Source organism: Balaenoptera acutorostrata, chromosome 7 (genome assembly GCF_949987535.1).
Source record: "Balaenoptera acutorostrata chromosome 7, mBalAcu1.1, whole genome shotgun sequence".
In the NCBI taxonomy this organism is placed as follows: Eukaryota; Metazoa; Chordata; class Mammalia; order Artiodactyla; family Balaenopteridae; genus Balaenoptera; species Balaenoptera acutorostrata.
Window position 1 is genome coordinate 24,386,175 of NC_080070.1, and position 13,477 is coordinate 24,399,651.

Consider the following 13,477-nt stretch of genomic DNA (forward strand, 5'->3'; position numbering starts at 1 on the left):
CTCCACCGCCTGCCTTCCCACCTGGCCCCATGCCTGCTGGGCTGCGAGCCATGACCCTCACTCAACCTGCCCCTGTAGCCTGCTCAGAGTGGGCACTGCTGATTTTCACTCTCATGGAAGGGAGATGTGAAAGCTCAGAGGGCTTATTTCACTTACTTCATCATTCATTCGAGGAACGTCTACATTATGCCAGATCTTGACGAAGCAATTGTTCTCACATCTCTGCAGGTCTCAGCCAGGAAAATTAAAAAAGGGTACACTTGGGAACCGGGGCGCCCCAGCACATCCAGAAAAGCACTGGGAGATTCCTAAGCCAGGGGCACACACCAATCCCTTCTCTTGTGCATCCACTCACAAGGTCATTGGGCATATATTGTCAGTGTCACTCCTCCCCCCACAAGGCTCCCAGGTTCACAAGCCCTCTATATTCCTCAGAAGGGAACCTTTCTTTGCCTGGACATCTCCTACTTATCCTTCAGCACTCAGTGGGGAGTCATCTCTAAGCAGCTGTTCCTGACGCCCCACTCCAACCCCATTATATGCCCCTGCTGTGCTCTGCCCTGTCCTTCTTCCCTCTAGGGCAGCGCCAGTCACTCTGGGTTGTCAAGGTCAGGTTTTTAATTTTCTGTCTGCCCAGTTTCTTGAAGACTGGCAAGTTATCTTAGTCATTTTTTGTATCTCCAGCATCTGACAAAGTCCTTCACACGTAGAATAAATGAGTAAAGGTAAATCTCCCAATAACACAGTCAATGCTCTGCTTATTTTAACATATGAACTCACAATTAAGGAGTTCAATGTTGCCTATTAACCATAACGTTGCCTCTAAGCCTCTCTCTGTCTCTCTCTGTCTCTCTCTCCTCACCTTTCTTCTTCCCTCTCATACCCCCAGCCTCGTATGTGCTCTGAGAGATGGTGAGCACAGATCAAGATGTTTCGTTTGCTCCCCAGAGGACAGGGCTCCACTCCAGACCCTGTGGTTAAGGTGATCGAGTTGTGGGGAAAGACTGTTGAGCAAGCCCACCCAGACCCTTTCCAGAGCGTCCGCTGCCGATTTCAGGCCTGTCCAGACTTGGGGAGCAGGGCAACTGTCAGGGATGATGGAAAGGGGTTGGCGTTAGGAGGGTGGAGGGCATAGGGCTCCTGGGAATGACAGAGTCTAATGCTGGAAGCAGAGTGGCTGTTTGTTCTGCCCCAGCACAGCTCCTTCTGGTCCTGGCTGAACCAGCAGGGTCAGATAGCAGACCTTGACTGCTGACCTCTTGGCTAATGGAGGGAGGGACAGGGGAGGAAGTTGTCGACTGTAACATCCAGGGGTCCAAGCTCTCCTCAGGGAGCTCTCATCCAGAGTATTAGGACTAATATCTCCCTGGCTCCAGGGGTGCAGGTCACGATTCACCCTTGATTTGAGGAGCATTCAGAGGAGATCTGAACCAGTCTATTCTCAGGACCCAAATATGAGTAAAACCCAGACCAGTACTGGGTTGAGGGTGAGAATGAAGATAGGAGGCTGGAGGAAAGGGCTTAGCAGGTATGGGGGGGAAGTGGACTGTGGTCCAGGGATGCATCTCTGAAGGGCTAGGAGTGGTGGGGATACCAGCCAGGTGATCAGCTTACGGGGATAATCTGAATTAATCCTTGTAATCCATGGACACAGGATTCAGCCTCCCTCCTAATCCCATCCCAGCAGATCATCCTCTCTGAGGACTGATGCAGCCATTTATCCCCCTTTCCCCTTATTTCTAAAAGCCTAGATTCTTTCATTAAAAAAAAAAAAAAGTGAATCTTTTACAGATGCGAAAAGTACAGTATATTATACACATTCTTCTGCAAACTTTCTTTTTTCCTTAACTTTTTTTTCTTTTTACATTTATTCATGCTGTTTCATATAGCTCTAGGTCATGAATTTTAACTGCTGAATTCTATTCCATTGTTTGAATATACCACAATTGATTTATCCATTCTTCTGCTAATGAGCATTTGGGATATTTCCAATATTCCATATTGTAAACAATGCTGTGCTGGACAGTGCTGTGCATGCCTTCTTGGCATATATGTAAGCACATCTCTAAGGTAGATACCTAGAAGTAGAATTTCTGGGTCATAGAATATGTGCACCTTAAAATTTACTAGGTATTGCCAAATTGCTCTATAAAGCAGCTGAACCGATTTTTACTCCACTAACAGTGGCTGTCAATGCTTTTTTATTTTTATTTTATTTTATTTTTAATTTAAAAAATTGTTTTTAAAGATTTTTTTTTAATGTGGACCATTTTTAAAGTCTTTATTGAATTTGTTACAATATTGCTTCTGTTTTGGTTTTTTGGCCGCGAGGCATGTAGGATCTTAGCTCCCTGACCAGGGACCGAACCCGCACCCCCTGTGTTGGAAGGCGAAGTCTTAACCACTGGTCCGCCAGGGAAGTCCCTCAATGCTTTTTTAGATTCACTAACATATTTATAAGTTTCTTTGCTCACCATTCCTTCTTGCATCTCATTCCTTCCTTCTTATTACAGTTTCCTTCTTATGAAGTATATCCTTTGGTGGCATTTCAGTGAAAGTCTTTGAGTGGTAAACATTCTCAGTCTTTGTCTTAAAAGGTCTTTATTTCACAACACTTAAATGGAAATTTAGTGGGCATAAAATTTTAGGTTGACAGTTCTTTTAGACTTTTGAAGATATTCTATTTTTTTCTATAATCTTTTGCTGCTAATAAGAAGTCAGCTGCCAATATAATTGTCTCTCTAGGCAAACAAATTTTTAAAATTTTTTTATTTTTTGTTGCTTTTAAGATTTTTCTTTTTCTCTTCAGTATTCTCCAGTTTCACCACAATGTGTTTATAAGCTCAGTTCTCAATCTGAGGACTGTGTCTTTCTTTTATTTTGGAAAATTATCAATCATTATCTCTTGGAATATTATTGGGTTGGCCAAAAAGTTCAAATGAACTTTTTGGCCAACCCATACATTTCCCTCATTCTCTCTCTTTCAGGAAACTATATATATATTCAGTGTGATGGTGTAATAAGCATATTCTTTTCCTCAGGTCTTTTAACTATTCTTTCATATTTTCTATCTCATTACTTTCCCCTTTCCCCCCATATTTTGAACAATTTCATCAGCTCTATCTTCCACTTTACTACTTCTCTTTCCAGCTGGGTCTAGTCTACTGTTTAATGTCTTGAGTCTTCAATGGTATGTCTTCCATTTCCTAATTTTTTTTTCCCTCAATGAGCTGCTTTTTTTTTCATAGTGCAAAATTTTCAATATGGTTTACTTTCTTGTCTTTAATCTTTTAACACTTTTAAGAATACTTATTACACAGTGCTTGTCATGTTGTTCTATTATGCACAGTTCTTGGAGTGTTAATTGTCCTGTTTGTTGTATCTGCTGAGTCTTCCTTAGGTGGATTGCTTTCTTGTCTAGTTTATAAGATTTTTATTGTGAGTTCTTCTTCAGTAGGTGTTTTTGATATTTCACTTTTTAGTGAGACTCCCATATACCTTCGGGTATGAAAACAGTCTTGGAGAGCTCTTTCTTGCTTCTGTGAGGCTGTGTGGTATTCCTAGGGATTTCAAGTTGTCCTAAACCAGGTTTATATTTAATTTCTCTGCTTGAGGATTCAGCATCATGCAAATAACATAAATCCAGATGCAACACAAGCATTTTCTCAGGCTCACACTTCAATTTCTCAGGGTTGACTTGGATTTCTAACCCTTTTCTCTGCTTCGTTGAACTGGCGTGTGCCATTTTAGTCTTCTTTCCATGGATAAGGTAGATCTTTGATGTTCTGAGCTTTATGCAGGGGGTTCAGTCCCAGCTCTTTGTCTCTGGTGGGCTGAGGGCACTTAGCTATAACTGAAAGCATTAGAACACATCTCCATGTCCCTGGTATATGTCTGTGATCTGTGTCTGAAATGAACCATGGGCTACTGTGATAGTCCCTCCTCCTTCTCCTCCTCCTCCTTCTTTGTTTAGTTTTATGTTTTCTTTAATTCTGATATCTGGGAATTTCCTTTTTTAAACCAATTTTGCAATTGTTCATACATTAGTTTTTAAATTGTTTTATGTAGTATTTCTGTGTGTGTTTTAGGGGACACTGGGTGAAGAGAAACTACATTAGTTCAGTCTGTCATGTTGTCAGAATTTCCTTTCCAGATTCTCTTTATCTTTAGTAGTATTCCTAACAATCCCTACGTCTGTAAGGTGCGTTATAGCTTGCAAAGTGTTTTCACATACAGTTTCTGATTTAATCCTCTCAACTTTAAGAAATGAATATTATTGTTCCCATTTTACGAGGAGGAAAGCTGAGACTCAGAATTGTAACTTTATTCCTAGCTTTTGGACTTTGAAGCCAATGCATTTCATAGCTTGGGTTTTACATGGAGAGTTTGCCTTTTCTTGACCTCCAGCTCAGGCCCCGATTGTTCTGACCACTTGCTCTTTATCTGAGGCTCTCTGAGAGGCTTTCTGCCTAACATGAGGCAACCCTTTGGCTCTACCTTCTCAGGTTCAGCTCCTGGAGCTATGCCAATCCCCTTCTGCTCGGCTTGGCCTCAGCGGAAATAATGGGGTATATACAGGCCATGGCTAATGGGGAGACTGACTGGCAGCTTGTCTTCAGGGTCCTTTATTCACTCACCACTGGGTCATCTCTGCTTCAACTTGAGAAAGGGCAGGCAATGTGTACTTGTGTGGCGGGGAAAGGGGAAGAGAAAAAAAGAAAAATCTAGGAAAAGTAGGGCTCGTCTGAGATTTGAACCCGGGACCTCTTGCACCCTAAGTGAGAATCATAGCCCTAGACCAAAGAGCCACTGAGGGTTACTCTTTGCCAGCTGTGTCTTCTTTGCCACATCAGCAGTAGCCGCAGTTTGTGGTTCCTAGAAGGGCCTCTCTTCTCCGTCCAGGCTGGCTCCCAGCCCAGGTCGGCTGCACTCCAGCAGGCCTTGCCCCTCGGCTCTCTCCGCTCCTCCCTGGCCCACTGCGGTGCCACACCGTGATTAGGCAAGGTCCCGTCTTCCCCGTGACCCTCCAGTTCTCCCTCAGGGCTGCCAAGGGGAGTTCGTGGGGTGCTGCTGGGGAAGGGCAGGGAGGGAGCCAGTTTCCAGCCAGCCCCCCTTCCGGGAACCCCAGGGCTGAGGGGGCCTGCCTGGCATCTCCTGCCCCCGTGAAGAGCCACTCTTCTTTCTTACCTCATGATCAGACCACCAGAAAAAACCCTCCAAACTCGTCTGCCTCCTAGGTGAGGACTAAGAAGTCTGTCCCAGATCACCCTTGACTAGGTGATATTTGCTAAATTACTCAGTTTCTTCACCTGTCAGGTGGGGAAGTAACACCTGCCCTGTCTGCCTTACAGGGTAATTTGAGGATCAGGTGAGAAAACGTATGTGAAAGCACTCTGCAAACTGTAAAGTGCCATACAAAGGAAAGGGGTTATTATGATGGCAACATGAGGGCAAGGAGAAAATCCATGAGAGGAAAGCTGCCACTTAATGCTTACTGTGGGCTGAGCAGTGTGATCTGTGCTTTACAGATCTTACTTAACCTCATAACAGCCTTGTGACATAGCTGTCACCCCACTGTAAGAAAAAGAAACGTGCCCAAATTCAGCTTATATGAAGCACATTTATCTGAATCCAAAGCCTGTTGTTGTTGTTTTTTTTTTTTTTTAAGAACTAGCTTTTTTTTTTTTTAATTTTTTAATTTTAATTTTTATTATTTTTTAATGCTATTCTTGTCTGCTTACATTCTTTTTATGTATGTATGTAGGTATGTATGTATGGCTGTGTTGGGTCTTCGTTTCTGTGCGAGGGCCTTCTCTAGTTGTGGCAAGCGGGGGCCACTCTTCATCGCGGTGCGCGGGCCTCTCACCATCACGGCCTCTCGTTGCCGAGCACAGGCTCCAGATGCGCAGGCTCAGCAATTGTGGCTCACGGGCCGAGTTGCTCCGCGGCATGTGGGATCCTCCCAGACCAGGGCTCGAACCCGCGTCCCCTGCATTGGCAGGCAGATTCTCAACCACTGTGCCACCAGGGAAGCCCCAAAGCCTGTTTTAAATGCGATACACACTGCTACCCAGACTTTCTAGAAAACCAGAGATGGGAATACATCCTGTAAATACCCACACTTCCTCCCTCACCCCAGCCTGCCCTGTTCACCCCACCCAGGGAAGCTTCAGGGAAGAGCCTGCCAATCGGCTAAGGGTGGACTGGGTGGGGTTCTTCAGGCTGGAATTCCCCAAATGAGAGTGAGGGGGGAGGTCACACCTCAGAAACTGGGGCCTTGTAGGAGACCCAGTAGGCTCTGTCTGGCTCTCTCTTTTGTGCTGCCACTGTACCACATCCATCACACCCCCAGGACCCTTGTTTGCCTCCGGGGGGGGGTCCCCTCTAGGAGGCTGGGAGCTTCTGGGGGGACAGAGATCTGTCTTATTGATCTTTGGATCCAGCCTTGTGTCTGGCACTTGGCAATCCTGCTGACAAAACAAACAACTCCCAAGCATTTCTGGGTACCCGGCCTTAGGTAAGCACTCTACCAGATTAATCTCATTTCATCCTCACAGCACAACTGCTGTTGTAGGCATCTCTCAGCAAATGTCTGTGGAATAAATGAATGCATGAATGAGGGAAAGAAAGCAAGCCAGGAGTATGCACCAAAAAACCACCAGGGGCAACAGATATTCAGGTGGATCTTCATTACTTGGCTCGAAGTAAAAGCCATAAGCCTAAAGAAACCCTCCCACCATCCATGCAAAAGCAGGCTTCCTAATAAACCAACGCGTCTGTTGGATATGGGGAAGAATGGCCCTCGCTTTAGAGAACATATTGGCTAACATTCCTTTGTACCCAGGGGATGAAGTTTTATTATCCCCATCCAGGAGTGTCTGGACCAGATGACTGGCTCCACTAACTAATCATGGCCAGAGAGAAAAGCAACAGGGTTTTCGTCTATTCTCAAACCAAAGGGACTTTTTTGGGTAGCTGTTCCCCAGCTTTAAACTGGCTTATAAATAAAAGCCACTCAACGCGTCATTCCATTACCTCAGTACACATTTCCTAATTGTTTCTCTCGCTGGGTGTGCCAAGGAGTGAGGTGGCTCCGATCAAGGGCGCCAGGGGGACTTTGCTGAGAATGTTTCAGGGCTGAGAGCGGGATTGGGTCCCAGCCAGTGCTTCTCTCTGGGGGTACTATTGGAATTTGAGGCAGGATCATTCTCAGTGTGGCCTGTCTAGAGCAGTGTCCTGCCCACTCAATACCAGTAATCCTTTCTTTGCCAACGGCCAAAAAACACCCCCCTCCCATCCCACACACCTCCAAATGTCTCCAGGGTAACAGGGTGGGGGAGAGGAGGGCTGCCCTGGTGGAAATCCATTGCCATCTACCATGCATTGTTTTCCAGGCTAAAATTATTGTGGCCTTGATCTAGGCTGTAGGAGTTTAGGCCCTCAGTGGTTCATTTGTCTCTGTATTTCAAAGCCAGCAGATGAAATTCTCTAGGAAGAGTCTTGGCTCTACCTCCGGGGGGTTTCTGCTCTTTCCTCCCAGGCGTGAAGATGGCATTCATTCAGGCAAATCCTTGGACGATTCCTCATTTTCACAAGAGCATGTAGAACTTGCCCTTATCTCACCACTTGTCTGGTCAGTATTTAACAAACAACATTGTCACAACACATTTCAAGCTCAACACATCATTTCATCCTACGCATCAAAAACACAGCAAAAAGTGAACACTGGTTGCTTCTGGAGAGGGGAACTGGGAGCCTGGGTGGGAAAGAAATGTATTTTTCACTGTATATTCTTTTGTACTTTTTGAATTTTGAGCCCCAGGCATATACAATCCACTTGAAACAGAAATTAAATGATAAAAAACTAAGCAGGGAGAAGCAATGATTAGAGAGGCTAGGGAATAATCCCTTTCAAGCCTCTAGAGAGTTGAAATGTCCTCTGGATTAGAGTAGCCTGGCAGAGCTGGTATTTGGCCCCCAGCCGAATGGTTCTGGTTTATGTCCAGTTCTGAATCGTGCTTTGTGTGGAGCCCACATTGAGGGTAATAGTCAGCAGGAGACCCAATCCTGTGAAACTGGTTTTTGTGCTACTCAGGAAGGCTGTGGAGGACATTGTTTATTGTATCACACCGATGTCTCCTTTGTGAAACCCCATTCTTGTCTGTCATAATCTGAAGAACAGTTGGTTTGTGTTCACTTTCCGGACAGTGAATTATGTAATTCACTGGGCAGGTCTTGGATGAGCAGACAGGATGACTGGCAGCTTGGGCACTGCGGAGCTAAGGGCAGGGGCAGGTGTGAACATGGCGTGAGAGGGGCAGTGAGCAAACTAACCTCGACCTGGCTGGGGGAGGTCTGAGTAGGAAAGGTACCCTCCCGGGGTAGTCTCACCATGAAGAAACTGGCAGCCTGGGATGCCTTAGACCTCTAGGCATTGTCGAGTTGCCCCTGAACTGTTCCATGAAGGCTGTTACTAAGGTGCTCCAGGGAACTCTCCATTCCCTGCCCCTTCCTGCAGCCTCAGGCTGCTTCCCAGGCTGGCTGTGAGCCCAAGATCCCTGGAGAGGGACACTTAGGGGGCACCTTCCACAAAGGGGCAGATGGCGTGTAAACACCTACAGGGATATAGTAGTGCCTGAAGTCAAAGAAGAAGGGTGCCGTCCAGACGTCCACTCAAAGGGAAGAAAAAGGGATGGAGGGTCTTCATTAAATATGGGTCAGCATCTCCCAGGCCCTAATGAGCCCACTCCTATTCATTCCAGCACCTGAGCATTGCATGTCCGGATTCTTTGAGCCCAATCTTTTATCCTCTGAAGAACATACAATTGGCTTTGGGGCCACAAAAGGTTTAGGTGGGGGCTTAGGGTCTTTAATCCCAAACTTTGTCCTTAGGAGGCTTAGGATCAGTACTGATCTTTCAGGGAGCTCCAAAGTGGCTTTGGAGGAGAGGTTCTTTGGCAGGGTCGGGGAGAAGTGGTGGCGGGAGGATGATCTAAGAGGAATCAGAGGGGGTGGCGGACATCCCATGAGCAAGATGTCAGAGGAGGAGGAGTTTTTTCTGTTCAAGAACATCTCCTTGGTGGGGCCGTGGGATGGGCCTCAGTACCACCTCACCCTTGTCTGGGCCTTCCACCTCCAGGCAGCCTTCACGGGCTTTGTCTTCTTTGTAGGGATGCCACTCAATGCCACAGTGCTGGTGGCCACACTGCGCTACAGAAAGTTGCGGCAGCCACTCAACTATATTCTGGTCAATGTATCCCTGGGGGGCTTCATCTACTCCATCTTCTCTTTGTCGTCTTCATCACCAGCTGTCATGAATACTTTGTCTTCGGCAGCCATGTTTGTGCTCTGGAGGCCTTCCTGGGCTGTACAGCAGGTACTGCAGCAGAAGGGGGCTGGGGGGAGGCAAAGGACACCACTCCATGATTGGAACCAGGGGCCAGGCTGTTGGGCGAGAGTGGGCCCCAAAGAGGAGTCTGGGGGATAGAAGTTTGGTGCTCTTTTGAATACTGAGATATAAAGCCACCCAGACTAGAAGTTTGACCGAGTCCCAAACTCTACTTCACTCACCACTCCAACCTTCCCTCCCTGTGCTTTCTCCACCCCATCTGTATTCCACTCTGCCTGCCAGGATGAGTGGGGCTGTTTACCCTCTTACCCTCACATTTCATCACAGGTCTGGTGACAGGCTGGTCCCTGGCCTTCTTGGCCTTTGAGCGCTACATCATCATCTGTAAGCCCTTCAGCAACTTCCACTTCAGCTCCAAGCATGCACTGACGGTGGTCCTGGCCACCTGGACCATTGGTATTGGTGTCTCCGTCCCACCCTTCTTTGGCTGGAGCCGGTGAGAGTGCGGGGCCGTTGTGCTGACTTAGCTAGAAGCTCAGCTTGCGAGGACGGGAAGAGAGTTGGGTATAGTCTTTGACCTCTAATTTTTTTTTTTTTTAATTTTTATTTATTTATTTATTTTTAATTTATTTATGGCTGTGTTGGGTCTTCGTTTCTGTGCGAGGGCTTTCTCTGGTTGTGGCAGGCGGGGGCCACTCTTCATCGTGGTGCGCAGGCCTCTCACTATCGCGGCCTCTCTTCTTGCGGAGCACAGGCTCCAGACGCGCAGGCTCAGTAGTTGTGGCTCACGGGCCTAGTTGCTCCGCGGCATGTGGGATCTTCCCAGACCAGGGCTCGAACCCGTGTCCCCTGCATTGGCAGGCAGATTCTCAACCACTGCGCCACCAGGGAAGCCCTGACCTCTAATTTTTAAAGAGCTGGTGGAATAAATAAGGGAAAGGGCTGTGGGAGACAAGTGCTAAAGTTTACTCTGCAGTTGCAATTGCTAAAGGCTCGCTGGTGAGGACAGAAAATACTCACTGCCTGAAGTCACTCTGGGTTCTAAGTGGAGAACACAATCCAAGAATCTCAGCTCCCTCTCTACTAATTGAGCCTCACAGTGAGCAAGTGCTTGGTCCCTTGCAGGTTCGTCCCCGAGGGTCTTCAGTGTTCCTGCAGTCCCGACTGGTACACCGTGGGCACCAAATATTACAGCGAGTACTATACCTGGTTCCTCTTCATTTTCTGCTACATTGTGCCTCTCTCCCTCATCTGCTTCTCCTACTCTCAGCTGCTGGGGGTCTTCAGAGCTGTGAGTGCCTTTCGTGAGGGTCAGGGAGGAAGGGATCACAAGGCTCTAGGTGAGAGGGAAGAGCGGGTAAGTGCTCTAGAACATAAAACATTTGGAAATGTCCACAGTCAGGTAGAGGGGTATCAAAAAGCAGTGAAGGAAGTGGGGACAGGGAGATGATGAAATGGAATGAAGAATAAGGTGGAGTCATCCCTGCTCAGGTATATCAAGCGATGCATGTGATCTTTTCCATTGTCACAGACCAGAGAGCTGCCTCCATCTTGCCTTCCTCAAGGAAGGGGAAACAGAGGGACTAGGCCAAAAGCTGGGACAGCAGAGAGACAATTAGAGTAGATGGCCCCCTAGTTAAAGAGTCCAGAGATCTGGGAGTTCAGGGCCAGGGATAAGAGGGTGTGATGTTTTCTGTGCTCTTTCCAGGTTGCAGCTCAGCAGCAGGAGTCAGCTACAACCCAGAAAGCTGAGCGGGAGGTGAGCCACACGGTGGTGATGATGGTGGGATCCTTCTGTCTCTGTTGCACGCCCTATGCTGCCCTGGCCATGTATATAGTCAACAACCGTAACCATGGGGTGGACTTACGGTTTGTCACCATTCCTGCCTTCTTCTCCAAGAGTGCTTGTGTCTACAATCCCATCATCTACTGCTTCATGAATAAGCAGGTAAAGCTCTCTATTTATATTCCTAAGACCTGGTTCTTCTCAACAACGACTTTTAACTCCAAGCACCTTGGACTCCACTCAAAGGGTTTCTAGGGGTGAACAGGGAAGCCATGGAAACCCTTGGCAGGCTAGAAAGCACTTGGTAAGTAAGCACAGGGATGAAGTCATGGTCATCAAGACAAGATCACAGAACCCAGGGAAGACAACTTGAGCCATAAAATTCGAGTTGCTCCAAAGGGCAGGATGAGAAGTGAAAAGGCTTTCCGTTTCACTGAAAAACTGATAGATCAACAGTGCCCCTAAATTTCCATTTCACGAGTTCTTAATCCTTTCCAACTTCTAGTCTGCATGACCATTTATGTGAAACACAGAAATCACAACACATGCATGCTTCTAAAACAGCTTATCATCTGAAGGTACCAGGTAGCTTCCTATCCCAAATCCTGAATCTAAGCTAAAAACCCAAACTCAGACAAATCAAGGAGGGTTCCTGTCTTGTAGAGCTAACACTCTGCTTTGAGAATTGTTATTTTGTTTCCTCAGTTCCAGAGATGGATTCAAAACTAATGTGAAACCTCCTGGATAGAAACAGAATTGGCAGTCTTTTCCCAGTTGGGAGCACTTTCAAGTAATGGTGGGGTGGGTGGGCGGGGCTATTCTGGGGTCACTTTTGACAGTGCTCTTATGGGCCAGGGTGGTTTGTGAGGTTTCCCGACAGTGAAATTCTACACATTCTCAGAGTTAGCCAGAATGTGTAGGGATTATCATTGTAGACCCAGGAGTAGTGAGTAGTCTTAGCCTGGAATATAGCTAGCTCTCAGTATTGGGAAGATATAATCAAAACCACCTGAGGAGATCCTGTGTATAAGGCATTGTGCAAGGCTTTGAGAATACAAAGAATGAGATCTTTTTTCCCTTATGCTTCCTGATGTTATCTCCTTGGTACTGGTCTACCAAGGGGACTATCTCCAATTCTGCTCTTTCCTCCAGTTCCGAGCTTGCATCATGGAGATGGTGTGTAGAAAGCCCATGACAGATGAGTCCGACATGTCTAGCTCCCAGAAAATGGAAGTTTCTACCGTCTCTTCTAGCCAAGTTGGCCCCAACTAAGGAGCCATATTGGTCTGTTTGCAGCAACAAGGATTTTACATTTAAGGAAATTTCTACTTTCTACCTTCCCTGTCAAAAACCATACTACAACACAGTAAATGGGAAGGGGAGTGATAGCAATTTGAGGTCAATTTTCCATTTTCCTACTATTTCCTTCCTACCTACACAAAGCTACTGTTCCAGCTGGGTCTACTTCAGACCACCCCAAAGGCCATCTCAACAATCATCAGTTTCTACTCTTAAGTGGCAGAATTTATAGCACTTGGAGAACAGATTTCTACATACAAGGCAACTGTAAAGGGGTCTGGCTGATGATTTTTCAGTGTATACACAACAATTATTTTCCTTTTTAGTAACATTTTTTCCCAACTGGGGATCTATTCAAAGATGATACATTTTGAATTAAAACAAACTTATGAAAACATTTTAGAAATGGGAGAGACATTAAAAAAAAACCTTTAGGGTTTCCCTGGTGGCGCAGTAGTTAAGAATCCGCCTGCCGGGACTTCCCTGGTGGCGCAGTGGTTCAGAATCCGCCTGCCAATGCAGGGGACATGGGTTCGAGTCCCGGTCAGGGAAGATCCCACATGCCGTGGAGCAACTAAGTTCGTGCGCCACAACCACTGAGCCTGCGCTCTAGAGCCTGCGAGCCACAACTACTGAGACCGCGAGCCTAGAGCCCGTGCTCCGCAACAAGAGAAGCCACCGCACTGAGAAGCCCACGCACCACAACGAAGAGTAGCCCCCGCTCACCGCAACTAGAGAAAGCCCAAGCAGAGCAACGAAGACCTAATGCAGCCAAAAACAAATAAATAAAATAAATAAATTAAAAAAACCCTTTAGTAGGTCCCAAATGAGTTTGAAAGAACTTTCTTATGCTGTCATTGCCAGTAATTGCTATCGCTTTGGCTGGGACAGCCATGCCCACAAACCCCTGTACCAGCATGAATATTCCAGGTGCTTCCTTTCCCCCCACACCTATCTGGCTAAACCTATATAGCTGTCTTAAGCTGTGTATTTACTAAAGTTAATAGTTTAATTCCCTTCATGTTCTCAAAATGAATTTGCAC

At 46.6% G+C, this 13,477-nt stretch overlaps 1 protein-coding gene across 1 annotated transcript; it reads left to right on the plus strand.

Annotated features, from left to right (window-relative positions):
* Positions 1–9,025: 9,025 nt before the first annotated feature.
* Positions 9,026–12,407, plus strand: OPN1SW (opsin 1, short wave sensitive). The gene is given in 6 exon segments (XM_007177192.3): positions 9,026–9,290; positions 9,293–9,376; positions 9,677–9,845; positions 10,475–10,640; positions 11,058–11,297; positions 12,288–12,407. Coding segments are annotated over 6 exon segments (1,044 nt in total).
* Positions 12,408–13,477: the final 1,070 nt, after the last annotated feature.